General features: G+C 32.7%; 8 protein-coding genes across 22 annotated transcripts in view; 5 read left to right on the forward strand and 3 right to left on the reverse strand.

Annotated features, from left to right (window-relative positions):
• The window catches only part of LOC108977846, a 50423-nt gene extending 48009 nt beyond the window's left edge, over positions 1-2414 (reverse strand). For 3 of the 7 annotated variants that reach the window (XM_018947818.1, XM_018947810.1, XM_018947780.1), the window contains exon 1: positions 832-2414. In XM_018947818.1, the coding sequence (XP_018803363.1) occupies positions 832-966 (135 nt within the window). In that variant the 5' untranslated portion in view covers positions 967-2414. The remainder of the gene's footprint in view (positions 1-831) is intronic. The other 4 variants (XM_018947835.1, XM_018947826.1, XM_018947800.1 and 1 more) reach the window with 3 other exon arrangements.
• A 759-nt stretch (positions 2415-3173) lies between these two features.
• LOC108977968 (tetraspanin-33) lies at positions 3174-5325 on the forward strand. The gene is made up of 2 exons (XM_018947980.1): positions 3174-4102; positions 4179-5325. The coding sequence occupies exons 1-2, from the start codon at positions 3538-3540 to the stop codon at positions 4502-4504; spliced, it is 891 nt and encodes a 296-aa protein (XP_018803525.1). The 5' UTR covers positions 3174-3537; the 3' UTR covers positions 4505-5325.
• A 111-nt stretch (positions 5326-5436) lies between these two features.
• Positions 5437-6516, reverse strand: LOC108977976 (L-seryl-tRNA(Sec) kinase). The gene has a single exon (XM_018947992.1). The coding sequence runs from the start codon at positions 6431-6433 to the stop codon at positions 5570-5572; it is 864 nt and encodes a 287-aa protein (XP_018803537.1). The 5' UTR covers positions 6434-6516; the 3' UTR covers positions 5437-5569.
• LOC108978014 (mitochondrial import inner membrane translocase subunit Tim10B) lies at positions 6500-7390 on the reverse strand. The gene is made up of 4 exons (XM_018948058.1): positions 7272-7390; positions 6975-7087; positions 6813-6908; positions 6500-6750 (listed from the first exon to the last, which is right to left on the reverse strand). The coding sequence occupies exons 2-4, from the start codon at positions 6993-6995 to the stop codon at positions 6523-6525; spliced, it is 345 nt and encodes a 114-aa protein (XP_018803603.1). The 5' UTR covers positions 6996-7087; positions 7272-7390; the 3' UTR covers positions 6500-6522.
• A 127-nt stretch (positions 7391-7517) lies between these two features.
• LOC108977982 (methionine-R-sulfoxide reductase B1) lies at positions 7518-14589 on the forward strand. 6 transcript variants are annotated; one of them, XM_018948037.1, is made up of 4 exons: positions 7518-7697; positions 9127-9285; positions 9354-9518; positions 13831-14589. In XM_018948037.1, exons 2-4 carry the CDS (start codon positions 9174-9176, stop codon positions 14070-14072), a joined length of 519 nt encoding a protein of 172 aa, XP_018803582.1. In that variant the 5' UTR covers positions 7518-7697; positions 9127-9173; the 3' UTR covers positions 14073-14589. The 6 variants fall into 6 exon arrangements, with proteins under 6 accessions (XP_018803582.1, XP_018803592.1, XP_018803565.1 ...); XM_018948047.1 differs by having other exon boundaries at positions 7518-7647; XM_018948020.1 differs by lacking the exons at positions 7518-7697; positions 13831-14589 and adding exons at positions 7910-8207; positions 11300-11557.
• A 4969-nt stretch (positions 14590-19558) lies between these two features.
• LOC108977536 (thiamine transporter 1) lies at positions 19559-22977 on the forward strand. The gene is made up of 5 exons (XM_018947255.1): positions 19559-19873; positions 19935-20017; positions 21378-21679; positions 21739-22306; positions 22385-22977. The coding sequence occupies exons 1-5, from the start codon at positions 19748-19750 to the stop codon at positions 22641-22643; spliced, it is 1338 nt and encodes a 445-aa protein (XP_018802800.1). The 5' UTR covers positions 19559-19747; the 3' UTR covers positions 22644-22977.
• Positions 22978-24790: 1813 nt separating this feature from the next.
• LOC108978073 lies at positions 24791-25418 on the forward strand. Of its 4 annotated transcripts, none has more exons than XM_018948169.1 (3): positions 24791-24857; positions 24909-25047; positions 25141-25418. In XM_018948169.1, the coding sequence occupies exons 2-3, from the start codon at positions 24933-24935 to the stop codon at positions 25335-25337; spliced, it is 312 nt and encodes a 103-aa protein (XP_018803714.1). In that variant the 5' UTR covers positions 24791-24857; positions 24909-24932; the 3' UTR covers positions 25338-25418. The 4 variants fall into 4 exon arrangements, with proteins under 4 accessions (XP_018803714.1, XP_018803716.1, XP_018803713.1 ...); XM_018948171.1 differs by having other exon boundaries at positions 24929-25047; XM_018948170.1 differs by having other exon boundaries at positions 24835-24857; positions 24903-25047.
• Positions 25348-27370, forward strand: LOC108978072 (putative GTP-binding protein 6). The gene is made up of 4 exons (XM_018948167.1): positions 25348-25707; positions 25822-26421; positions 26480-26759; positions 26840-27370. Exons 1-4 carry the CDS (start codon positions 25424-25426, stop codon positions 27293-27295), a joined length of 1620 nt encoding a protein of 539 aa, XP_018803712.1. The 5' UTR covers positions 25348-25423; the 3' UTR covers positions 27296-27370.
• Positions 27371-27852: the final 482 nt, after the last annotated feature.

Raw genomic sequence — 27852 nt, forward strand, 5'->3', positions numbered from 1 at the left:
AAGTGACGACGTAGCAACAGGAATCCACCAAAGCATAGTCAACAAAGAAAATATTGTGGTATGAGTTGCAAAACAATAACAAGTTCAAGTTAGTTTGCATAATTTTTGTAATGTACTAATGACTAAACAAATGAAGTAAACTAAAGTGTTAACCCTAGCGGAAATTAAAAATGTTCTTAACATCATGTAAAACAATGAAACAAGTGAATAGATATTGAATCAATTAATAAAAAATTACTACTGATATGATGAGAAAGTTGTGAGCAATGAGTTGAAAAGAATATAATGCTATAGCAGTAAGCCACTGACATTTGGTAATATTTATATCAATTCCAAACTTTTATTTATGTACATACATACATACGTACATACATACATATGTATGCATGTACATTTTTATTGTCTGGCGCAATTACTTGTACTTATGTATATACCACTTTCGATTCCAATTCGGTCATTTTATTTTTTTAATTCTAATTGGAAACCATACAACAAAAATAAGTATATTGCAGCAACAATTTCAACTGCAAAGACAATACACTGACAGCGCTAAAGTCGGTAGATAACACAAAAAAAAAATAATTCCATAAAGATGAAGTCATTTCAAGCAAATTCTGCACACACTTAAATACGCATGGAAAGGAGATTTGAATTGAATTGTAATTTCATTAAAAAAATTTCGAAAAAATGCAAAACGGTTTGGCATAATTCAAAGGCAGGACTAAATGTAAAACACAAATACGTTGTTAACAAGTTAACTTGGACACGTTTTATTATAAATCGTAACAGAAGTGTTGGAACAGTAAGATAAAATAAATCAATTCTACTTACCGCACTATCGGCAGCCGGTGAATTCTCGTGTATTTCATATATTACATGCGGCGGTCCCGTGGTGCCCAACAGCGAAAACCCAAAACCGGAATGCTCATTACGCCGCAAAACCACTTTCAGTTCCTCGGCGGCCATTATTATGCCGCAACTGAAGCTACTATTGCCGCTGTTACAAATCCAACTGCTCAAGTTGCTTTTGTTGTTTTAAACTACTACTTTATGTTATTCAACTTTATTACTTTGAAATTTCAATTTCGGTTGCATTCACTAATGAAAGGTGACATCCGTAACTAACGTTTGTGTTTTTCGGCACAAGAAATGTCTAATATTATTTTATTCAACTTTACAATTTCATGTGATTGTGTCCTGCCTGCCGCCTGCTTTGGCGTCCGACTACTTCATTACTATGTTTTGTGCATTTTTTTAAGTTCTTCACAAAATAAGACACTTTTTACAATAACATTCACTACAGCTAACTTGGCTATTTCTTTCTTTTCTGTCTTATAATATTTCGTGCTGATGAATTCGTAGTGCTTGACTGGATTTTTGGGCTTGGTCACAATGCTGTCGACGTCACCGACGCTGTTGCCGCCAGCAACGTTGTTGATGTCGTCGACGTTGACGACGACGACGTTATTTAGGCAGCCGGCAGCGAAAAGCCAATAAACGTCTTGTTGATTTTCTTGCTTTCCACTCTTTCTCCAAATATTACACCGTGTTTGCTGCGCACTCTTTCGCGGCGAACAAACACAAACACCGAATTGTATTGAAGCAATGGCGCATCGTAGTAGCTGCTGAAACTTGCCACGGTCGATTGTTTGTTCGTTTACTTTAAACGTTCTTTTTGTTTTACTTGAAAATATATGTAATTTGAGGCCTTTAAAATTGAATGGTTACTATACGGGCTTTTCCGGGATAAGATATTTTTTCTCTTCTTTTATTTATATTATTTAATGTTGCCCTTACCTGGGTGTAACGAAGAAGCTTTGCACTTTGGCTTCTGCGTACAACATACTGTATAGTTTCTCCAATTTATTTTTATACATATAACCACATTGCACACACATAGAAAAATCATAATCTTTTCACTTCACTTAAACTATTTGCGATTTAATAACTTTCAATTTAATTCTTTTTCCACAACAAATTTCAATGGAATTACTTCTTCACTATTACTCCGACTGCCGCTGTTCGTGTCGATTTACTTCGTCCGCTGTTTGGCTGAAGAAGCGTCGTCGCCTTTGCCTAAGTCGACATCTGCGGAACGTTGCGGTCGCCGTCAACGCTGAAGCTTTTCGATCCGATATTCGCGTTTTATCCTGACAGTTCACGAAGGCCACTATATTGAATTTTTTAATTTGTATTTCGGTGATAATCACTTTATTTTAATTTCACTTGTATCTAAAAGGAAATCCTCATTAAATTTCTCATGTATTTTTTATTCTTTTTGCACATTATAGATTTTAAACCACTGAATTCGGTACGCGTACGCGGCGTATAGTAAACAGTTGTATCGCATTCAACTTCTTTGACAGTAATGGCGCTGCTTAATTCGCAGTAGCAGCCAATCGGCAAAATTGCTGTCGTTGCATGGATTTCCCAGAGTTGAGTGAAAACGGAATAAACAAGTAATATGCAAACAAATAAATTTATATATTATAATGAAGTTAATAATTCATACTAAAAAAAAAAAACTAAGTAAAATGAGTATGAATGCGTATAAATGGTCCACTTTGAAATACATTGAACAATGAAAAAAATCTAAATACATTTTTACTAAACCAAGTTAACCAATATATTTTCGGACAACTCTATTCTAATGGCAGAGAACGAACATTTTTAGCAGAGAACGTTTATCATGTTTATCTGTTTATAGAGAAGGTCCAGAGATTGTGTATTAATAAATGTACGTTCTATGTTTTATGGTATAAGGGTGTAGCAAAACTAATTACGAAAAACAAAATGCGCTATAAAAATTATTTATATTTTACTCTACTATATATATACTATTTTCAGTTTTCATTATGAAATGATGTTTAATGCTGTTAACAAATAATTAAATTATACCATCTTATTCATGGACAAACTGGAAATTAATTTTCACTTTAAGTGGACCAAAAAAGTCTTTCCTATAATATGCATAATAAAAATGTGCTTATCCAAGCGAATTATCTTGTTAGAATTTAAAAAATATCTCCTAGCTTTCTGGTAAAGTAATGTTTAATAAAAATTAAATATCGTAATCACCCTATTGCAAACATTATATTGTTAAAAAACTCCTCCATCTTTACTTGTCAAAGGGATTTGGTTGAGATAAAAATTTCATTTCGGAAACAAAGAAATTAAAGTTTTCACATATTTGTTAAAAGATATGTATAAATATATTATAGAAATATACATACGATTTTTTTAAGTTTTGTGCATATAAAACTTTTATCATGAAATTACGAGTACAGAAAAGAGGACGGAAGCGAAGTGTATAAGATATGTTGCTAAAGAAAAAGTGTAAAAAGAATGTGTCCGGGTTTTATTTTCTTATAAACACCAGAAAATATATTGTCACAAATTTGAACAGCTTAAAGTAAAAAATAGAAATTAATTAGAAAGAAGAAAAATTGATTAACTCCTCTGTGAGAATTTGGACAAGTAGCTCACAACAAAACCAGCGCCAGCGTTGCTTTGAGACGAAAATAATACATTGTAGCTATGAGTAATTATCGTCACCATGGAGGAGGCGGTGGCTATAGTGGAATCGAAATTCGAAACATGCATCCACGAATCTCTCAAAATTTCACTTACGTTAGTTCATGTGTTAAATATCTGATCTTCATGCTAAATTTCATATTCTGGCTTTCGGGAGGATTATTGCTGGGTATTGGTCTTTATGCTTTCATGGACAAATGGGAAGCTACTGGATGGGTTCGTCTAGAAACATTTTACGATGTAATACTGAACATCTCTTTAGTAATGATGCTGACCGGAATACTAATTTCTGTAGTCAGTTTTGCTGGTTGCCTTGGTGCGCTGCGTGAAAATACTTGTTTACTAAAATTCTATACTATGTGCTTACTAATGTTTTTTCTTTTGGAATTGGCCATTGCCATAATGGGATTTGTTTTTCCACATAATATGAATTCTTTTCTGGAAGACAAATTCACTGATAAAATTATACATTCGTATCGTGATGACCCAGATTTGCAAAATCTTATCGATTTTGCACAACTTGAATTTAAATGCTGTGGATTAAGCAACTCTGGATATCAAGACTGGAGTAAGCATTATTTATTTGTTAAAATCAAATTATTAAATTTCAACATTATTCGGCATTAATTTCAATATTTTTTTAGGCAAGAATGAGTATTTCAACTGTTCATCACCATCAGTTGAGCGTTGCGGTGTTCCATATAGTTGTTGTATTAACGCAACTGACATCAGTTCGGGTTTGGTTAATATTATGTGCGGTTATGGCGTTCAAGAACACTCGGTTGCGGCAGCAAGCAAACGTATTTGGACTAGTGGTTGTATTGAGATTGTTCGAGTTTGGGCAGAACGAAACTTATATACTATAGCCGGCATTGCACTAGGAGTTGCTCTAATACAACTTTTTATAATATATTTAGCTAAAACTCTAGAAGGCCAAATAGATCTGCAGAAATCGCGTTGGAATGCGTGAGTTCTTTTAATGTAAAAACAAATGTAGGGTACGATTGGTAGCAACATTTCTATATCGTAAACATGTAAACTTTCCATTTTTGTAGGTATGTTAGTTTTTTTAAACAAATAGTGTTTATAATTTTTATATAAATTTTTAATAGAGAGTATATAAGACAGTATGTTGCTCTTTTCGCTCAAACGTATTATATATTGAAAATATTGAATTTAAAACGCATTTAATACATTGATGACATTTTTTTCAATAAATCACAAACGAGAGAAACTGTTAACACGTAGGTGCTGCATTTAGCATTTTCTTACTCTAGTACTAAAAATAGAGTGTCACAAAAAAAAAGACTTGGTTTAATTTAAACTGTAGGCCGTTTTAATTGTATTCCTTTGTACTGTTTATTTTTCTCGAATATATGCAATATTATTGTAAGTAATTTTGACTACTATACCTATATATTACTGAAAATTGCAAAAACAAGAAACACTCGTATATTTATGTGTTCATTATAATCATCACATATTACATCATATTTATTTACAATATATTTATAATATACAATTTTTTTTTTTATAATTTGGCACACGCGCATCTCAGAATTACTCAAATCATTACATCTTCAAAACTTTTAGTGGGAGCACATTACAAAATCAATTGGATCAATTGAAAGTCATAATTTCAAACATGTTCGACCGACAATTGATTTAATTGAAATTAATGTAATGTTAATTTCAGTAAAGGGACCCCACTGAAATTTTAATGATTAAGAAAAATACTTTGCCTACACCCAAGAAAAGTTCTTATTAACTGTGTAATTAACAAAAGTGTGAGCAAAATTTTAACATTATTATATGTAATATAGTGGTTTTATATAAATTTAATATATTCCTTAAATTTATATATACCAAATATGTAATATAAAGCCATGCTTTAAAGAAATATAGAGTTTGTCTTTATGCAATAAAAATAATAAACCTATAATTTTGTTTTAATGCGATCATAATACTAACAGCTTATATTTAGTAATTTTTAAATAAATTTTAAAAAAATTTCGCGTTATAGTTTATACAATAGTTAGTTCAACAAATATACATATATGTCCAAGTCATCTGTACTTATCCACTCTTTTTCAACTTCTTTTCTGACTTCTTGGAGTATTGCCTTACGCTTAGCTATCAGCATTTTAGACTTTTTTGACCGCTCAGCTGAATCATTCTCCAACCTCAAAATTTCACCAATTCTCCTTCGCAGTAGCAAATCAAGTTGGTGCAGCAATGACACCACTGTTTCAGTAGTAACAGATTGTGTCAGCGGTTGTACTATTTTATCAAGCGACTTAGATAGAAAATCCAAAATACCAATTTTCATTATTGTGAAGTTGTCACATCCCTCCAGAAATAAGGTGTTTTCCTCCCAGAGATGTTTTGCTGAATTGGGTCTCTCCAGTCTTACTTCCATTCGTTGCAAAATTTCCTCGGGCACTCGCTCATTATCAGGCCGTGCACTATTTCGACTTAATGCCAATTTTAAATCACACCCTAAGTAAATTTGGGCATAAGCACACTTGTTCTGCCTACACAACTGATACAGTTTATATCTCATACTACGATAGTAATTATTATCATCACATAGGATTACGAAGTTGTTGCACTTTTCATTTTCAGATAATTTTACAGATTTAATGATATCTCTTGTTATATAAGCATTATCATTTAATTCACATATAAGCGACTTTATATTTGCCAATATTTTGCTACGTTGTAATTTCAATTCTATTTCTGGATTTAGAGTATCATCTTGTGCTTGCAGAAAATCGTCGTAACAAAGATGAATGACGTTGAACTGTTGTTGAGGTATCGATAGGATCCACCTACTAAATGTACTTTTTCCAGCAGCTGGTAAACCAATTAAGGCTACGAGGCAAATACGTGTCGACATGAATGGAACTGTACTATATCTTAGTTTATAAAAATATTTTATAAATAACACTAAAACGTATGAATATTAATTTTTCACTGATCTTTATTTTAAGAGTAGGCGGGTGTTTGTGCTCCAGATGCCGGTGTAGGTAATGAGTTTAACCCTGCTGCAACTACCTTTGACGATGATGTTGAAGATTGGTCCACTTGTTTCTGGGTCGTTTCAAGCTCTTGAATTCGTTTTTGGTTTATGTCCGTTTGTACTTCAACATAAACATTCATCATTTTTTGATTAAAACGCGCAAATTTTGTTACACATCTATCTATACAGGTGTTCTATAAATATTAAATGATTTGTTTAACATAATAAATTGATTATGATGCAATATATTAATTACCTCGTCATTGGTTAATTGCCGCTCATAGAGTGTTTCTACACATCTCGAGAAGCACAACTCCGTGACTTTATTATATAGTGTCAGAAAATCTTTAAGCTATGATACAAAATAAAAAACAAATGTAAATTATTAGTATACATGAAAACTGTTAAGAGTACTCACATTTCGTAAATTTGGATCCATTGAAAGAGATTCTGATATTTCTTTGCAATTACGGGAAAATAATAAATGTTCGATGTCAGCTGTTATGAATATTCACAATGATATCCTAAAAGCTAATAAATATTACGTCATATAAAAATTTAATTATTAAACCGATATCAGTGACAATAATGGTATTATCAATATGAATTGTTTATCAGGTTTAAACTTTAACATTTAATTCAATTGGGTTTATCTTCTCCACGTGTAGACCTTATGTAAAAAACTTTATGTTCCATGAACCGGATGAGTACTTACTTACTATTCCCATCAACAGCTGGCGTTGACTTTAAATGTCATCGTTCTCGTGTTTTCCTTTGTTTATTATTTTCCGGCAAAATATCGTCAACATTGTTGTTGCTCCATACCACTACAATCATGGGAAACACCGTCCTTCACATAATCTTACATATAAACTATAAAAATGTACAAAGCGCCCGCATATGACGTTTTCGGGTTTGGTACACCCACTTTGTATTGCCAATTGACCATTCGTAGCTGTCAGTTTTCTTTCGAGTGGCGTGAAAATCACATTATATTGTGACTAAATAAACTTTGTTACTATTTATGTCTATTTTTGAGTACAAATATAGACTTCGTGAACCTAAAAAATAAAACCTAAGCAATAATAAAGGTCAGCATTATTGAAACAGAGAAATATAAGTACATATATAATAAATACAGGTAGGTTTAGGCAATGGAACGTAGATATATAAGACCAATTTCGCCTCGAAATTAATATGGCGGCCATGGCTCAAGGACAGACGTGTTCAAAGAGGCATGTGAAAAATGTGTGAATATATGTATTTATATACATATTTATATTAAAACATTGCCCTTATTTTAACCATCCATTTATTGTTTTGTGTTGACATTTCGTATGCATATTGGTAGAATGTGAATACTCTCTAGTAATTGTGAAAAGCTGCGCAATTTCCTTCCACTTTTGCTTTAAATTTGCTTGATTAAGTAACAACCGAAAATTTAAGATTTCTAAAGAGGTTTTCTAGTTTAAAATATCGCCACCTAATATAAAAATGTTTGTACTTCTTCGGAATACCTATACCCAGTGCTCTCGTTTGGGAATTATAAACAAATTCACTTGCGGAACTGCTCTAAATTGTTATGTTCCTCCTAAAAGGACTTTATCAATTATTGGTGGGTCTGCAGTCATAAATCAGAGAAGTTTCTCAGGTGAGACTAGTTTTAGTCAATAGTGAATAGTGAAATGGTATACGAAAAAAAAAGGCAAATTTATATGTGCCTAATAGTTCATTATATTTTGATTACAAAAAGATTCGACACAGTGAAAGTTTTCATTACCGTTTAGTACTTAAACCAAATTTTCCACGTATGTACATATATCATATATCTACATATACTTATATTGTTAGTGTATAGTATTTGTAACATTCAATACATGCGTGGCTACGATTCGAGTGTTTACAATCTCAGCATTGCTGAATATAAATATTTGATATAAAAATAAAAATATTTTAAAACGAATACCAAATTTGGGAAAAATCTATGATGAAACGCTGAATATTATTCGTAGCTACACGAGTATGGATTTCTCATATAGTATGTATGGAGCTCCAACCAATTTTTAATATTTAGAGTTATACCAAAACAAAATTAACTTTTCATTATTAAAAATTTTAAATTGTACGAAACTGGTTTATTATTGCAAAACTTTTTTGTTTATTACAATGTGATTAAATGTACATACAGGAGAATAAATCTAACACATTGTTAAGAGTATTCATATTACTTTATCTTAACTGCATTTGTAGGAGTATATAGCTCTTAATAAAAAGTTTTTAAAGCCATACGCTTTCCACCATAAATTCACCTTTAAAAAAGACTATCAAAGTATCACATGATAGCATGCATTTGTGCTATATAAATATACTAATGATTTTTTTAAGTTGAGCACTAAGGTTGTGGGATTTATTGAAATAACCTAATTGCTATCTAACTGCAAATTCATTCAATGACGAAGCAAAATATTTTAAGAGCTAATAACTGATTACACTACAAAGATTTTTTGTTTTTGCGGTTTTTGTTTGATTTATAAGATTAAAACAGATTAAATAAAAATCCTTAATTACAGATAAACCACGCAACCAAAAAACTACAGATAGTTTACTGCAAGAAAAGATGGAGAACAAATCTGAAAAAATTAATGTAAATAAGGAAGAGCTAAAGAAACGTCTAACTCCACTACAATATCAAGTGACACAAGAAGCAGCTACAGAGCGACCATTTACAGGTGCGTGGTCAATTTTGTGTTTGAAATACTAAACGGAAGTAATATTTTTTGAATATATATACCTCTAGGCTGTTATAATAAGCACTATGAAAAGGGCGTATACCGTTGTATAGTTTGCCAGCAAGATCTATTTAGCTCGGATAGAAAGTATGATTCAGGTTGTGGATGGCCCGCATTCAATGATGTGCTTGACAAGGGCAAAATAACCCTGCATCGTGATGCTAGCATTCCAGGTAAAGAATGAACAATTAACTTACGGTTAATAGATATTTGCCTGCAACTCTCGTTGATACTATATATGCGCGTACTCTAGTGCACGAGTACGTATGTATGTGTATGCATATTGTAGTTACCCGTATCGGTGGCAAATACAGTTAAAATTACATATAGTACATTTGGTGATTTATAAATTTATTTTATACTTTGCTTTTGAATTATTTGAATTGCTAAGTATTTTTGATGCATTTATACTTCTTAATTTTAATTTTTTTTTTTTTCACCTATTTGAAATTTAATCTGTAAAATAATAGGTTAACCAGGTTCAGAGCAATTATCAATAGCATATAATTTGACAGCAACAGTATACATTCTCAAATTAGTTTGGTAACAATTTAATTATTACTTTCTCAACCTCTGATTTTATACTCGAACAGTGTAAATTATGTTTGAATTGAGCTTGTAACGCTCTAAAGGAATCGTTGGAGATCGAATTAAATGTATAAGATTTGGCTATGTCCGTCTGTCTGCATATAGGGAAACTAGTTTCAGTTAGAGATATCGATCTGAAACTTTGCACCCGTTCTTTTTCTCCCCAAGAAGCTGCCCATTTCTCGAAACCGTTTAAGTTGCACCACTAAAGTATGTTTAATGCTGTCATACAAACTGAACGTCAAAATTATATTTATTGCTGTCATTGAACGTCAAAATCATATCCTTAATGAAAAACTTGTTTATTTAAGGATATATCTTTCTGTGGCACGGTTAGTTTTCTAAAGTAATGGTGCAATCTCAAGTGTTCAGATTGAACTACTAAAGCATATAGTTGCCATACAAACTAATCTATAAAAATAATGTATTTGTATGGAATCTTTAGAATTTGTAAAGAGTATTTAAATTTTTATTAAATCGTTATGAGAGATAAGTAACTATAAATTTTAACAGATTTTAAATTTTATTTTTTACTGAGCAGTAGGTAATCCCCGACTATAATCAAACTGTTTTTGTTTTTTGCTTATTTATGTATGTATATTTTTTCCTTTTTTGTAGAATGTATGTTCATACTCGTATTAGTATGACATATGCGCTCCTAAATAATTCAATTTAGTGATTTGTAATTACCGTAAACGCTTTGTAGATGATGTCTTGTCTTCCGTTCATAGCAAATATGTGTATAATGGATGTAGATTTTATTGTATTCGTTTGCTACATAAATAATACCTATACAATGGAATTGTAAACGAGAGTTCAAGGTTTTTTAAATTTTTTTGTGCGTGTGGGAATGCGTCTATTTAAATGTATGTTCTATTCGTCCAAAGTTTTATAAGCAACATTTGAATTCAACGAATTGTAGCAACATACAAAAAAATTGATTTCCCTCGTTTATCTATGTTGTTCGTTTCTGTACATATATCCATACATACATGTTTCTATAGTGTATTATTAAAAATTTTGCTCCCTTTAAATAAAAATTTCTCTTCCTTCCTTCTTTTTAACTTGCCGCAACACTTAATACTCGTATGTGTTGTAAAAACACACGGTTTGAAATTTTAAATAACTGCATAATATGCAATTGAAATACTGTACTCAAACACTGGATAATTTCTAAAACTAAACAAATTATTCAATATCAATTGAATTTCTAAAAATCTTTTCTACATACATACTCGTGCATTGATTATTACACCACGCTTTTTACTGACACTCATGCACAAATTGGATAAATTGAGAAATTTCAATACACTTATACATATGTAAATGTGTTAATAAAAAGTAGTAGTAATTTCGAAAATGTTAGGCATGGTGCGAACTGAGGTGCGCTGCTCCAAATGCTCCGCGCATATGGGACACGTTTTCGATGATGGCCCGCCACCAAAGAATCTCCGCTACTGCATCAATTCGGCATCGATTGATTTTGTACCGCTAAAGCCCAACAGCAACATTGCCTCTGGTTCACCTTCCTCAACTGCTTCTTTCTCAAAAGGGCATGTGAAAAAATAATTATCTGTTTACGTGTTAATTTTGTTTTCATAATCTAAACAAGCAAATTTTTTTTATTCCTTAGTACATATACAAAAATGGTACATATTGTTATTTATAGAAGAAACAAATATTAAATTGTATTGTTATTATAACAATTTAAAAGAGCGAATGTATTTTTGATAGAAAATGTAATGTGGATCATGATAAATTTGCCTTGGGTATATACTTAATGAACATATACATATTCACTATAATGTATTTCTTTTAGAAATTCGATATTTTCGTATGAATTGTCATTTATATTGGTGACATTTTTCTTGGGAGAGGTAAAATATATTCCACCAGAGAGATATTTGGATTTAATTTCTCTTGACTATGACGTTTTTCATAATTTTTATTTACATATACATACATACATGCACATATGGGTACATAAATTCATTTAAACATTGACTAATTCATATACATATATGGTTTAGAATTAACGCTTGCTGGTGTTTTTTATATAAGTTTGCTTGAAAACAATTTGTTGACTTTATCAATGTGGTTATAAATTGTGACAAGCGTAGAGAAATTAAAAAATGTCGCTAATTTCGATTTCGATTGGCAGGGTTGCGATTTATAATAAATAATATAATAAATTTAATGAGAAAATATTAATTTTTTGAACGTTTTAAGTTTACCGACCAGTGCTCTAGAGTATTGAACATGATTTATCTGTGTGAGCTCTAGAAATTAATGGTTAATTCTGAAACAATTTAGTTCTTTAATTAATTATATATTATACTTGGGATTAAATTTTTTTGCGATAATTTATTAATTTTTTTTTTTTGTTTTGTATAAATTGTTTTCTTTAACATGTATTTGGAATTAGAAATTTAAAAACTATCTTTAATTGAGATTTTCATGACTACAAAATAAAAGAAAATTTTAATTAAAATGATAGTTCAATTATCAATTTTGTTTCAATGCATTACTTGCAATCTTGCTTGGTGGAACTTCTTTCTTTATATGCTTTCCGCAAAAACTTTCTTACAACACATCAAATGCAGAGTTCGAGTCGCGATCAAGTTTGTTAGTTTCGCGCACGAACGCGTTAGATATAATAATATACTACATTCTGTGCCTACGCATAACTTCGATTACGTTATAATAAATCGCACTACGAGTGCATAAAATATTTTGTATCCAGATATGAGCGCCCACCAAGTATAAATTGACTATAATATTATTTCTTTTGTTTACATTTTTGTTTTTAATATTTTCATATTCATGTCTACACCAAATGCTGCTTATCAAAATGTTATTAAAACCATTGTTTTAAAACTAAAAATATATACAGTTGTTTATATATGAAATTTTGACTTTGAAAATAATACATTTTTTTCGTATATTTTTTCTATTTCTCCCTTTTTCGCTTTTTATACATGTGCCTGTACGGGGGTCTGAAAAATTTACACTCATTACAACACATAATTATAAAATAAACGCATTAATGTTTGCTAATACATATTTATATCGAAAAATGCACAATCGCATATTAAAATCTATTGCATACGTCATTCATAAAATAATTGATATGTCATAACATACATATCGTTTTTTTTTGTGTTTTCAAAATTTGTTAAACAATGCTAAACAACGCTCATGCTTATCATAATTTTATATACAATAAATTACCTGTAATCAAAAATAATAAACTGACATTCTACGTATTTCATTCAATGCACAAACATTTACTGAATTAATTTTACTCTTTGCTGATTTTCTATTTAATAATGCAATTCGCATTTCATCGTTTACCCTAATCATTTCTCTTCATTCTTCTATCATCGCTTCGTTGTTATTTTTATTTCTATTTATTTTGCTGTCTATTTTCACTCTCATCGATTGTTTTTCACCAATACATTTTATATTCTGCTATACTGCTGCACTATTCATTTGTTCAACATTTGTTTTTGTATTTGTCAACATTTTCCGTTAATTGTTTTATTTTTATTATTATTATTTTTTTGATACAATAAAATATTTGTCCTTTGTGCCCTCTCAAATAAAATTGTTAAAATAAAATAATAATATGGCTCCATCAAAAACAACAAAACCTTAAACCCAAAATTAATTTACACCAATTGCAAATTAACTGAAAAATGCAAAATTCAACTTGAATAATCATAAAATACATCTCTATGGATTGTGCATAATTAACATCCTTTGTATTTTTTACCTGCCCATCACCAAATATAATATGTAATGTATACAAAATAATATGCTGTATTTATATACATATGTACTATTTATAAATATAAATGCGTATAACCCACTTGTGCAAAACAAATCAATTAAAAGGGGGTAATATTTTACTACTAATTAAACATCCAGAACGCATACGCACAGAAGTACGCTGCGCTCGTTGTAATGCCCATATGGGGCACGTCTTCGAGGATGGACCCAAGCCCACTCGCAAACGGTATTGTATAAATTCGGCTGCAATCAATTTCGTCTCGGCCGACGAGTTGAACGATACCAATGGTGTAGGTTTCACCGAAAGCACGCCCACAACCACCGCCACGCCCATTGTGCAGCAATAACGAACAAAATGCGAATGCGAATACCTGAAATGGATAAATGACGAAAACGGTACAAAAGCTGAAAATTGAATTAGATAGTTGTGAAATTTTATTTAAAAATTATTTGCATACATACATATTAATGTATGAAAATAAAGTATAAATAAGCAAGCCAAATTGTGGAATAATGGCAGTTGCCAAATATGATAAACTTCTCAATAATAACAAGCGAAATTATCCACAAGAGAATCAGAAAAATATTTTCTTTTCAATTCAATAATAAGCAATTAAATTGTGGTTTGCTATAATCGATAGTATTTTAAGATACCATAGCTATAAACTAAAAATCTGTAAATGGCGTTAATCTTTCTGGAAAATATGCCTAATAAATTGGAACCAAAAGTATTCATGTATACATATATAGATAGTGCAAACTCTTGCATTTTTGCATATGCATATGTATGTCGGTATGTATGCAATGGGCGCTTATCTGTTAACATAAAAAAAAACGGAGAATTAAAAAATATCCGCCAGAAAAGAAAACGCTGTAAAAACTTTTTCAAACAGTAGTAACAGTTTTGTTAAACAGAACCTCTATTTTCCAGAATTTTATTGCCCATAATTCCAATGTATACCAAATATTTGTACGTAATTTTTATTTTACAATTATTATATTAAAGTTAAATTATTAGTCACGGTTGTTAATAGTCAATTAGCTTCTCAATTGTTTGTTTCACCATAAATTGTCATGTTTGTATCCATGTAAATAATGTTCTTCTGTTATTTTCTAAACTAATACTATAATAAAGAAAGAAACTTTGATTTTTTTGATAAAACCAAAAACATATTGTTTTTATTTATTCTAACTTCAATCGAAAGCGAATAATAACAAGTAAGGTCCTTCTCTTCCTTATTGGTGTTACCACACATTTTATGCTCTCGTAATTTGCATTTGAAACGACTGGCGCGCTTTTGTTAACTCGGCTATAATCGCGTAAGCGGTATCTACGCCAATCAAGAAGAATTTGCAAGGATCAAAGCCGGGGACATACATATTTTCAGATGTAAGCAAAACTTTTTATAAAAATGTGTTGCATAAGAATGAATTAACTTTCATTATGAATTTAACTTTTATTATTCTACGAAAAAGTGAATGGATTACAAACATATTTGTTACCCTATTAACTTCTACTATAAGTAGAAATTTTGATTTTTGAAAAAATAAATATTTTTAAACTCGGCTATTGTGATGACATTTCCGGTGACTGTTTTTTAGTTAAAACCTTAACTTACGACTTGGCAGACATTAAAAAAAAATGAAAATTTCGAGAATGTCTTTTTTTCAATTCTTTAAGAACTGATTGAAAATCGATTTTTTTAAAACCGTAAAACCATGTAACTCCTTAAATCAAATTTGACCCGGCTTAGTCCATTTAAACGGCGTGCAAACAGCAACGATAAACAAATTTTCTCTAGAACATTGTTTGTATAAAAAATTGAATTACGAAGTTACGCGAAGTTTCAGGCCATGAAGTCATCGAAAACTTGCCTCATGTGAGTCGTCCATCGAGGAGAATATCAAATAGTTAAGTAAACAGTGTGTTTACGTCAGAACGTTAGCAGAGGATCTCAACACATTTTGATTAACATTTTGGATTTGAAGCATGTCCATGCTACACACGTACTAAAAGATCTGAATATTTTGCAAAAACCACGTCGAATAGAGATCGCAAATGAAATGCTTGACAAAGTTTCTGAGGACCATGCAATGATCAAATGTATGATTACTGAAGACGAGACGTGGGTTATCTTTCGAATAACGATCTAAAAATGAGGCGAAACCGAAAAAAAAAATCGCTGAAGGTACTGCACACCATACCACCGAGGCGTGTATGAAAATTGGATTACAATTTGGTATACTTGAGTTGGCTCAGTAAGAAATATATGATACAAACTAAACTAAAGAGGCGAAGTTTAATAGTCCGAAAGTCGGAAGCTATTGTACGTTTATTTTTGTGCTAGGGAAAAGCTTAAAGTTTAAAGCATAAACTTTTGACTCAAATATACTTGCGAACACGTATCCGTTGAGATTTATACGTATAATGTACATACATAGTATTATTATCCGATATTATCATCATCATTCTTTAGCGCTACAGCTCTGTGTGAACTTCGACTTGCTGCACATGTGCCCTCTTGACATCTCGGTCATTTGCGGTTTCTTTATAATTTGATATGCCAATCTACTTTATGTCATCCTTGAGTATATTGATCGTGATCTTCCCCTTACTTTTTTTGTGAATGCTGTGGTCTTTATTTTTTATTTTTTTATTTTTGCGAGCTTTTTTAGTACATTCTCCCATGTTAGTCGCGCTTTGATTTAGCGTATAACATTTCCACCTTTTATAAGCTGAACTAGCTCATCGTTCCACCTTTTTCGGCACTCGTTATGATCTTTTAATGCTCCAAAAATTTCTCTGTTCTGTCTTTCAGTTGAACAGTTTCATTATGCTTGGATTCTATCTTTGATACTTGTAGAGTAATCGCTACTGTGTTCGAGGCTAGAGTCAGTGAAGTTTTGAAATTCATATTGATCAATTTTTACTCTTGGGACTGGTTTGTGTGTTCTGGATATCATCTCCTTGTCTTACTCCAGACTTAATTCTGAAGGATTCGGACTTTCTGTCTTGTATAATTACTTTGGATACGGTTTTACGTAAAGACATCATTACAATTCATAGATGTTTTTCTGGTATTTTGCAGCTCCGAAATGTCGCGGGGGCAAATTATCATTCCTGAGATATAGGATTTCACCTAAGTATGAGCGGTTACTATAGTTTTCGCTTGTACAGACATATGTATATAAATAACATCACAAGACCCGTCACGTCGTACGCATCCGCAGAGACGTCGTTCAGTGTGTACCGAAAGCGGCATTGCTGCTATGGATCAGAGTATGGAATAAAATCCAAATGAGTTCACCAGTCATCGCGCGGAACAATTGGAGCTGTGCCCATCAACTTTATAAAAGATTTTACGAAAAGATCTTTTTTTTTTTTGCGGAATTAAAAAGTCAAACGACCATCAAGCAGATCGCATATTCGGCGAATGGGCCTCAACGAGATGGTCTCCGATCGCGGTTTTACCAAGAAAAGTTGGTTCAGCGAAATGCTCACTTTTGATTGAATGGCAATGTTAATAAACAAAGTTGTCGTAATTGCGGTGATGATAATGCACAAGTAATTGTTGAAACGTCGTTACATCCTCAAAAAATTAACTGTATTGAAGCTGTTTGGTGTGATCTATGGGCAGAGGGAGTTATTGGTCCATATTTCTTCAAAAATGAAGCTGGGCATAATTTTACAATGCTGGAAAAAGTTGTCGAAAATTGAGCCTTTTGGCTAGAATTTTTCAAGCCAACTCCCAGACTTACTCGTCATATAGTATACTATACGATATACAATATATGTATAACCCTATAACTATCTCAATTATTTTTAAGTGGAACTGTTATATACATGTTGCGAGAGTATAAATATGCCTCTTGATCCTGAAGCTTAAGTATTGCTTTAGGATCGCTGTAGCCAGGGACCTGATTGCAATACAAAAACTCAGAAGAGTGGTGTGAAGCATACGAGTATGTGTATCGTCACCTGAAATGCAAAATAACGTATCATTCAAAAATTCGAAATTGAGCGCGTTATTAATTACACTGCATTACTTCAAAATGCATACATAATATTACATATGTTCAACATTTTCAGGGTCTGCACTCAGCCATAAACCCGTCTTAACCAATATTAAAATTTTTTTCACTCATGTTCCATTTTATTTCGTTTTTCATTCATGCCACTGTAAATTTTCGAAAATGTTGTTGTTATTATTTTGAATTTCAGGTGACGATATGTAAATATATATATGTACATATGTATGTATGTACATACTTGGTGCTGATGTCATTTGTGGCATATGCCTTAAAGCTAACTTAAAAATGGACCTACATTTAAAATAAGTTCCTTCTGCGTCATGCAGCGGAAGGCATTCTCCGGAATAGCTTTGAGAGCCGAGGTGCATGCTGCTTGGATCCCCTTTCATCGGCCTTTTTAGGCAGAGAAACATAAAAAGTCCGGGAGGCCACATCTGGACAATGGGGCGGCTGAGAAAGCGTTGGGATGTCGGCTTTGGTTGGGTAGCTGTTCACAAGAAAGGCAGTGTTTTGGTGCAACTTCCAACTGGCTGCGATGTCTTGTCGGACTCGGTTAACCCTTTGTTTGAGTCTCTTGAGAACTTCCATGTAAAACTTGGCGTTGACGGTTTGTCCAGGCGGAATAAATTAATAATGGACGATACCTTTGATATCAAAAAAGACAATGAGCATCGTTTTCATTTTGGATTTGCTTCTTCTTCAAGAAATGTTTCTGTCGCAGATTTACAGAGTTTCACTCAGAATTTAATCGCGTACCTCTGCTCTAACGAACGCTGCATTTTCGGCTTGCACCACTCACCAAAACACGTCGCGCGAAAATGTGTGTCCGGACTCTCCAGGTGCTCAAAGACAACTGATCAGCCGCTCGTTATTTAGCTAGAAACGCCCTTTACCGAATCCAGTCGGTACATTACTTTCCGGACAAACCATGTATGTTTTAGGTCTACTTCCGACCAACTAATTAAATTTCCTCACTTTTGAAGGCAATTTCTACAAAAGGGTGAACGCCAATAACCAATCGGTCCGATAGGTAAGTAGCAGAGTTAGGAGAGAGAGAGCATACGACAGAAATGTTAATACTAAATAACATTTATTGATTAACATTAACATTTTGTGATAAAACTCAGACACATAGACAGGTGGTTAACGAGTACACACATACACTCAGAGCGCGCTCAGAGAGTACCCGGCGGGTAATGGGCTGCCAATCACTGATCTTGTTCATTTTGGCGAAGAGCAATACATTGTAATTAATAAGGTTATGATTTGAGTTAAATTGTTTACTTACGATTGCCCCTATTAATAATTTCATTTAAAAAAGCAAGCGCTACAAATGAATGAAGCTATATTTTCAGCAATCAGACAGTCAACCTGTTAAACGTTCAACTTTAAGAAGCTATCAAGTGACAAGTACTTATATACATATACATATGTATGTATGCACTTGAATGTTTATGTCAACATATTTAGATCTAAATGTTTAGTTTTTAATAGTTAATCAAATAAAAATGAAATAGTGTATAAATGAATTAAATTTTGCGTATAAGAAGGAATAACGGGTAAAGTAAGAGGTATACACTTATACTCGTAGTGTGCATGAACAGTGATAATAGCATGCACATGAAGTATCCTCTAATTGGCTACTTAAGATGATTCTCATCTTAAGCCGATAAATTACCAAACAAGAAAAATATGGAACCTTTGAAGTGCTACATTTACACTTACAAACATATGTACCTGCATAACAATATATGAAATGCATATGAAGACTTTTGTTAAAAAGCAATATATGTTTTATATACGAACTGCTTCGATACAGACATGACATTTCGTACTCGACTATTGACGGAAGTAGTCGACAAACGGCTGCATACGCTTTGGCGCAAAAAATCAACCAATACGCTTTGTCGCTCTCCACGCAGTTATACGAATATTTGAATACGTGCACGACGATTATCGCCTTGTTGCCTTATATCAACGTCAAATAATTATGAAGGAATGGCTCAGAATCTCATGCTTATTGTGCATTTGCGGTTTTGCACGCGAAATTCGTCCTTCAGAGCCATACTTAACGGAATATTTGATAAGCAGCAGAGCAAATATAACACGAGATGTGGTATTTACTCTACGACCCTACAATATCATGTTATTATAATATATTAAAATTCTATGTACAGATCAGCCAAAAAGTCTATCCTGTGGTGACATATTCTTATCTGGCCACACTTGTGCTAATATTTTTAGTCACTGATTTTCTGAGGTAAGTTGAAAATGTATTTGGATAAGCTGAAAAAATATTTTCGTATTCACCTATTAAAGCTTTAATTTCTTTTTCAAAATTGATGCACTTGTCGGTTTAAATCTCTGAATAAGTGTTTGGCAACTGATAATTCTATAAGAGATCTTATATAATTGTTTACTTTAAAATAACCGCAGTTTATTCAACTGAATGAATTTGATTTTATAACATTCTTTTTATATTCTCTTTTTAAATATTTTGTTGATAAACGTATACAAGATGGTACTATCAGACTAATTAAATTAAATTTATGGTTATATTTTTGCGTTTGTCAGTTGGCTTCAACCTTATATAATTCGTAAAATATTTAATCTTTAATAACAGACTATGTATGTACATATATACATACATAAGTATATCACAAAAATGTATCTGATCAAAGTCAAGTAAAAATATTTTTGAATCATTTCAGATATATGTATAGTATACATTGTATACATATAATATATAAGCAATGCACATTTGAAGGGTATTACACCTTCGATTAACCTAAGTTAACTTAATCTTAAATTATTATTGAACTTTTTCTCCACACTGTAATTATTCTGTTATTTCTTTTTATGTTACGTGTTCTGTAGCCGCAATGCCTGGCGTTGCATCTGCCAAATCGTGTTTCAATGGTGTTAATGTGTTGTGCCTTACCGGTTCGACATGGTGTGTTATAACAAAACGCCTTTTAAGTAAAAACAATATTAAAATGATTCTTACGTCAATATTGAACACATGCTTGTGATTTGAAAAATAATTTATTTATATGTATATGATGTTTGAATTTTTAACATAAAACGATAAAAAGTAAGCTAAGTCAGTCCAATGATTCTAAACTATCTGCTAACGGTTTAGCGGTTATCTGATGAGCAGCTTATAGATTGGGTAACTAATAGATTTTGCATAGTATATGCCTGTATTAGGACCTTCTGTAGGAATAAAAGCAGAACTTTACAAATTATCACGTCTTTACGTACTGTGGTTTGGACATGATGCGGGCACATAATGAAATGGCGTTTCAGTTTTATAAAAATGAATAAGATTATATAGTACTTGTAGATATTAGTGTTTACCTAATAGCCTAAGTTTACATATGTATATACATGTACATACATTCAGTGAAGCCAAAAAATGTATACAAACATATACATATGTATATCTTTGTATCGTACATGCGTATATACTATGAGCATTTAGTTACAATATACATTTATGTATATTAATTATTTTAACTTCTAGCACTTATATGTATGTATATAATATACTCGTATGTATATACGTGCTACAAATAAAATTGAAATAACTTAATGTATTTCCATATTTCTGCATACAGGTACAAACCCTTGATTATATTGATGGGCTCTTGTGGCACAATAGTAGCATCTATGCTACTCTGGACCACCACATTAACTGCCTTGCAAACACTTGAATTTTTTTACGGTCTTTATTTAGCCTCCGAAGTGGCTTATTACACATATATTTACGCCAAAGTGGACAAACGGTACTACCCCAAAGTCACTGCCTATACACGAGCGGCCATGTTTATAGGCAAACTAGTAGCAGGCTTTTCCTCACAGCTACTCATTAATTTGAAGCTAATGAATTACAAATCGTTGCATTATATAACATTAAGCAGTAAGTATGAAATGAAAATACGAAACGATGCATGAAACTAGTGTGCAATTTTTTTATAGCTCAAATCTTTGCTACATTGTGGGCTTTCACTTTACCAAATGTGGATAGAAGTTTATATTTCCATCGAAAGCATGATGTGCAATCAACGGCAGCTGTTAACTCATCATCTGTGGAATTACAAGATGCAAAATCAATTAAAAGTCAGGACAAAGAAAATATTAAACCGATTTCACCTTTAAACTTGCTGTGGTCACATTTCTATAATGCCTACAGCAATTTAAAGGTAGTCCAATGGAGTATTTGGTACGCGATCAGTTTGTGTGGTTATTTGCAAGTCATCATGTTTGTGCAAGTGTTATGGATTGAAATTGCGCCGAATATGGAAATTGCTTGGAATGGTGCAGTTGATGCAGTATTAACAGCATTGGCCGCTCTAATGGCTTTGGCGGCTGGGCACATTCTTGCTGGAAGATTGAAACCACTTCACAGTTTATTAGTTTTGTCCATTTTTGCGGCAATGGAGGGAGGAGTTATTTTACTTTGTTGTCGGACATCGAATATATACATCTCTTACGCTGGCTATATACTTTTTGGCGCCTTCTATGCTTTTAGCATAACTGCAGCGAGGTATGTTAAAATATTTAAATGAAAATATTTATGTATATAATTTAACCATATAATGGGTATTTTTTTTTTCATGTTCAGCGCTCAAGTGGCACGTTATTTGGAAGAAGAAAGTTTTGGATTAGTATTCGGTGTGAATACTTTTATAGCGCTGACATTTCAAACACTATTAACAATAACGGTGGTTTCAAACTCTGGTTTATCTTTGGACGTACGTGGCCAGTTCACCGTGTACGCATTTTACTTCATCGGTGCGAGTGTTATTTCCATCTTATTTGTGGCTGTAGAATATTTAATTAAGAAAAGTACAGAAAAGCCCACAAATATAGGTCTAGAGTAATTTTTTTGTGATACTTATTTAAAAACAGAGTAGCTCGAGTTGTGTAGGTATTTAGATAAAGTGATGATCTACACAAAGTTTTGTGCGTACACGAATAAAGATGACTCTCCAAATAAAGACTTTATCAGCACGCTGCAATATTTGCGCACAAAGATAATAAATTATTATATAAGTGGCTCGCAGCTTATTTTTATGATAAATTGAATCAGTTTACTTGCCGTTAAATGGAAAATAATAACAATTAAGAAAGAGAAAAGTTGATTAATATACACATATTTTACAATGTTCTACTAATAGTAATGGAAGTACAGTCTTATATTTACAAAAGCATTAATTACAGTTAGTTTTAATTTTTATATATATTAGATCCCCAAAGGGATGTTATAGTGTAATAACATTCACATATACAAAATATTCCATACAATAACTTTATGTTGATCGGTCACTTTGTTAGGCTATAATATTTGCATCTCAACAATTTGTTCGATATTTTACTGTTGCCTTGGATAATAATTTGTACCAAGTTTCGTGAAGATAGCTCGTCAAACATAAACGTTTTCTGCATAAGGACATGATTTTGATAGTTTAATTTACATACTATGTGGCGGCTATATACTATAATGGTTCGATTTGAACAGTTTCTTCGGAGATTGTACCATGGACTTGATTTTGATCGTTCAGTTTGTATGACTACCAACTTCTTGGAAGAAAAGAACGTACGCTATATGTTAGATTGATATCTCAAAAACTCAAGGCTTAATTATATATAGATAGATAGATAAATAATTGACGAATGCACCGCGACCATAGGTCTATTTTGCCCTCTCCCGACCCTGTCTCTTATACACATCTAGATGTGTATAAGAGACAGCTATATGTTAGATTGATATCTCAAAAACTCAAGGCTTAATTATATATAGATAGATAGATAAATAATTGACGAATGCACCGCGACCATAGGTCTATTTTGCCCTCTCCCGACCCACTTAGCCCCAGCATATAGACAAAAGTCCAATATACTGCTGGGTGCTAGTGAGTCGATGTGATCCCTATCTGAAAACATGGATCCAAGGGCCTCAACCTGTGTCTGCAGACTGCTATGTAGTCGATTAGCAGGTGTTTCTTTTTTTCAGGCCTGCCCTGCCCCAATTCCCTTTATCACTTTAACGTGCTTTCCCTCAGCATTAGCTCAAAAGTGGAGTCGTTCCACTCATTCTTGCTGCCGAGGGTAACCTTAAACTTCTTCGTGAAGTTAATTGCTTTGGTGATGCTATCCTTCGGGAAGAGGGCTATTGGAATGTTGCCACTTATCACCACCATCCTCTGGGACGAGATTACCTTGCCTTTGCCACACCAATCTGCTGTTATTTGTAGAAGAGCGTGCTTGGATACTTAACCGATCACCAAATGAAGCGGTGTTCCAGTAAAACCTTCAGAGCTGGGCAAAGTTCGCATTGCGCCCGTCATGCAGACTCAGGCTAGTCGCTGCAGCTTCGATAATTGGGTTTCTACCGAAGCCTGCGACGCTACTGACACCGCATCGTACGTGATTATCGGTTGCACAGTCATGGTGTACAACCACCTAACGATCTTAGGCTTACAGCCCAGGATTTTCCTGCCAGCCATTCTATGTATATATACAGTCTAACATGTTTAAATTGACTCAGCTCTTCAAGCTGGTCTAATATATAGATGTATATATACATATATTTTTATATATAGTATCTATAGGGTCTCCGTTCCCTTTTTGTTACAAACTTCTTGGTATTTTCGAAACTTTTTGTATATTTACATAAAATTAAACAAAATTTATTGGTAATTGATTCTACAAACCGGTTTTTTTTATAGGCGAGGGGACGACGAGGAAAAAACGGTTGTTGTTGTTGTTGCAGCGGGTGAATTCTGTCTAGTTGACAGTTCTTGGCCGGATAAAAATCCGGGTCCGTTCCGGTGTAGACCCGACTGTCTAAACTGCTCGGTTGGCACGGTTTGGATTCTTGTTCGTAACAGTTGTGTTTTATAACAATACACGTTCTCTGCATAAAGTGACACCAAAAGAGAATTTGTTGAAAAAGAGGGACAAAAGGGTCCCATGTCAACGCCATCTATTTTACCTATTTGAAAGGAATTACCCTATAAAAAGTTACATCACTATTCGTAGCAAATTTTGTGACAAGCTACTCGCAAATCAGCTGTTATAGCGCATTCTAACTCGTATGTAAATAATTCTTTAAAAAATACTTTTTAAATATATAATAGTTTTAGAAAAAAGAGTAATCATTTAGGAGTATGAATGACATAAAACGTTTAAAGGATCAACAACGCGATAAACATCCTGGTTTTGACTCATATATAAATTGCATGACTAGAGCGCTTTTCTCAGGTCTTGCTTCGTTTTGCTTGAGTAAGTTTAATTTCCTTCCTATTTATCAATTGCATAATTTATAATTAAACTGTAATAACAAATGCTTTTTTCGTACAATACTTTGTTATTTAGCTTTTTCAGGGAGTTACTTTGCACAAAAAGTTGTACGTACAAAAATTAACTACCCTATTCAATACAGCGTGCTAGTGTCGGCATTAGCGGCTATTAGTGTATCCTATATGACCACTACAACGCGCACTAAAGCTTGTCAAGCATCTTGGATGGCAGCGGAAGATAAGCATTCTGTGCTGAAAGAAGACACTTATTAAAGGAGTTAAAGTGAAATTAAAAAAAAAGATATAATATATATAACATACACTATTTATTAATTATATTTGAATATATTATTATTACAATGTGGTTTAGAAATTTTGCAACACTTACCAAAGGAGAAACTTTTTTGCTTCTTAGAACTTTTCCGTTTAAGTTCAATGTAGAAAAAAGTTTATTACGTGATTTTAGGGATAATGATATCTCAATTCGATTAAAATATGTGCAACACAAAGGCGTTAAAGGTATTCGCAACAGAAAAGGTGCTTACGAGTCGATTTCAAGAGATGAAAACAGTAGACAAACTGCCATGACCAAAGATATAGGAAACGACGGGAATCATGATGAATCTGTCAACTTGGATGATCGGTAAATAATACAACAGATTCATACCATTTATACACATATTTGGATTTATCATTTATTATATTTTTCCTTTCATACAAATCTGCCTCGTTATATTTACTTGAGCGTATTTTGTAGAGCATATGAAGAATTGGTCAGCAACGTCATCAACATTTCCCCCTCGTTTTTATCTCAAAATGTATTTATTATACAACCATATGTCAAATGGGGAAGTGAGCGAAACACCTTAAGTACTCCCGATGATCAGTTAGAAGAGGCGAATGCATTGATTTCTTCATTGCCCAACTGGAACGTTGGTCACTCAATGAAGATACCTCTCGAAACTCTAAATCGAAAGGAGCTTTTCGGCAGCGGGAAAATTGAAGAACTTAAAAAACTTCTGCAGGAGCACAATACTAAACAGACTTTAACATGCTTATTTATAAGCAAAAGCACATTATCATTTGCTCAAAAACGTTTTCTGGAAGATACATTCAAACTGCCGGTGTTTGATCGTTATATGATTGTCATACAAATATTACGTTTGCATGCGACTAGTGCAGAAGCACGTCTTCAAGTAGCCATGGCTGAGATCCCCTATCTTTGGGCACAAATGAAAGATGCAAATCCATCGCAAACTCGAAAGCAGGGTTATTTGTTTACTGATACACAAAAGCATATTTTAAAAACCCGCGAACGTAAGTTGAAACAGGAATTAGAGCGGATAAGAGATCACAGGTTTTTAACATCTTCTTTAGTGTTAATAACATTAATTCATGATCGCATTTATTTTTAGGAAACTACTTCGTAATAAGCGCAAACAAAAAAACTACCCTGTGATTGCTGTGGTTGGATACACAAATGCCGGTAAAACTTCACTAATTAAGGCCCTTACCCACGAGCAAAGCATACAACCACGTGATCAGCTATTTGCTACACTTGACGTAACAGCACATGGAGGCTTTTTGCCGTGCAATCTCGAAGTTATCTATATGGATACGGTGGGTTTCATGTCCGATCTTCCCACTGGTTTAATTGAGTGCTTTGTGGCGACACTCGAAGATGCTATGCTGGCTGTGAGTATTCCTTCACATAATTATCAGTAACCTTTGACAAAAAGCAATAAATTGGACAAAAATGTCTCCCTCCCAAACAGGATATTATTTTACACGTACAGGATGAATCACATAGATGTAAAGAAGCACAGCGGCAGCATGTGCTAGCTACATTACAATCACTTAAAAATTCCGTTGCTGTAAATCAAGAAATACCTCCTATTATAAACGTCGCCAACAAAATCGATTTGACGTCCTCCCGCGCACATCTAAAGCCGTCCAAAGATATGTTTTATGTATCAGCAACTGAACGTACAGGTCTCAAAGAGTTGTCATTGGAAATAGAACGACAAATACTGACTGTGACGGGGCGGCGCAAAATAACAATGCGTGTGCAGAATGGTGGACAAGAGGTCGCATGGTTGTACAAGAACACCGCTGTAACAATTGTGAAAGCAGATAGTTCTAGCGCCGAACATTTGCTAATGACGGTGGTTATAGATGAATTGGCAATGCAGCAATTTAAAAGGGAGTTTTTATCAGCGAATTATTCATAGCAGGAACACATAAATTAGAACCACAAATTGTGATAAACAAATAGAAATATATTTTGATCTGTAATTCAAACGATACCACTTAATTGCTATTTCAATAAGGTATGTTACTTTCCCATTCATATATTTACTTATATCAATATTTGCAAATATATTGATACACATTTAACTTTAAACTATTAAACTATTTTATTTTCAATATACGGTTATATATGTAGCACAATATAAAGAAAAAAAAAATATATATATATATATATTTCATATAAACGTCGTCATATAAAAACAAAAATTGCAAATACCAAACGAATTACAATCAAATTAACTCGTGTATTACAAAACCATCACAGTTTTTTGATGACAACCTTGTCATCATCATTATTTACTATAAAAAAAACTAAAATAATATGCAGAAAATTTATTAAAATATTTTGTGCCTTACTAATAACTAAAGAATTCAATAATTAGATAATCAGAAAAAATAAATTATATGGCTTATTAAATGCTTATAATGCATGTGGCAACAGTAAGTAGTAAGATTTGTGTGTATTTTGATATAACAT

The sequence above is a fragment of the Bactrocera latifrons genome, unplaced genomic scaffold, assembly GCF_001853355.1.
Source record: "Bactrocera latifrons isolate USDA-ARS-PBARC rearing strain unplaced genomic scaffold, ASM185335v1 scaffold_117, whole genome shotgun sequence".
NCBI lineage: Eukaryota > Metazoa > Arthropoda > Insecta > Diptera > Tephritidae > Bactrocera > Bactrocera latifrons.

What these genes read in the sequence shown, in the direction of transcription:
- LOC108977976 (XM_018947992.1), bottom strand. Translation starts at nt 6,433, where the DNA reads ATGTCGACACGTATTTGCCTCGTAGCCTTAATTGGTTTACCAGCTGCT.
- LOC108977968 (XM_018947980.1), top strand. Translation starts at nt 3,538, where the DNA reads ATGAGTAATTATCGTCACCATGGAGGAGGCGGTGGCTATAGTGGAATC. An exon ending in CTCTGGATATCAAGACTGGA is followed by an intron (nt 4,103 to 4,178) that starts GTAAGCATTATT and finishes ATATTTTTTTAG; the next exon opens with GCAAGAATGAGTATTTCAAC.
- LOC108978014 (XM_018948058.1), bottom strand. Translation starts at nt 6,995, where the DNA reads ATGGATCCAAATTTACGAAAT. An exon ending in TGGATCCAAATTTACGAAAT is followed by an intron (nt 6,909 to 6,974) that starts GTGAGTACTCTT and finishes TTTGTATCATAG; the next exon opens with CTTAAAGATTTTCTGACACT. An exon ending in GGCAATTAACCAATGACGAG is followed by an intron (nt 6,751 to 6,812) that starts GTAATTAATATA and finishes TAATATTTATAG; the next exon opens with AACACCTGTATAGATAGATG.
- LOC108977982 (XM_018948006.1), top strand. Translation starts at nt 8,051, where the DNA reads ATGTTTGTACTTCTTCGGAATACCTATACCCAGTGCTCTCGTTTGGGA. An exon ending in AAATCAGAGAAGTTTCTCAG is followed by an intron (nt 8,208 to 9,126) that starts GTGAGACTAGTT and finishes CCTTAATTACAG; the next exon opens with ATAAACCACGCAACCAAAAA. An exon ending in TACAGAGCGACCATTTACAG is followed by an intron (nt 9,286 to 9,353) that starts GTGCGTGGTCAA and finishes ATATACCTCTAG; the next exon opens with GCTGTTATAATAAGCACTAT.
- LOC108977536 (XM_018947255.1), top strand. Translation starts at nt 19,748, where the DNA reads ATGAAGGAATGGCTCAGAATCTCATGCTTATTGTGCATTTGCGGTTTT. An exon ending in TTAGTCACTGATTTTCTGAG is followed by an intron (nt 20,018 to 21,377) that starts GTAAGTTGAAAA and finishes TTCTGCATACAG; the next exon opens with GTACAAACCCTTGATTATAT. An exon ending in TTTAGCATAACTGCAGCGAG is followed by an intron (nt 22,307 to 22,384) that starts GTATGTTAAAAT and finishes TTTCATGTTCAG; the next exon opens with CGCTCAAGTGGCACGTTATT.
- LOC108978073 (XM_018948169.1), top strand. Translation starts at nt 24,933, where the DNA reads ATGAATGACATAAAACGTTTAAAGGATCAACAACGCGATAAACATCCT. An exon ending in TCTTGCTTCGTTTTGCTTGA is followed by an intron (nt 25,048 to 25,140) that starts GTAAGTTTAATT and finishes TTTGTTATTTAG; the next exon opens with CTTTTTCAGGGAGTTACTTT.
- LOC108978072 (XM_018948167.1), top strand. Translation starts at nt 25,424, where the DNA reads ATGTGGTTTAGAAATTTTGCAACACTTACCAAAGGAGAAACTTTTTTG. An exon ending in TCTGTCAACTTGGATGATCG is followed by an intron (nt 25,708 to 25,821) that starts GTAAATAATACA and finishes CGTATTTTGTAG; the next exon opens with AGCATATGAAGAATTGGTCA. An exon ending in TCGAAGATGCTATGCTGGCT is followed by an intron (nt 26,760 to 26,839) that starts GTGAGTATTCCT and finishes CCTCCCAAACAG; the next exon opens with GATATTATTTTACACGTACA.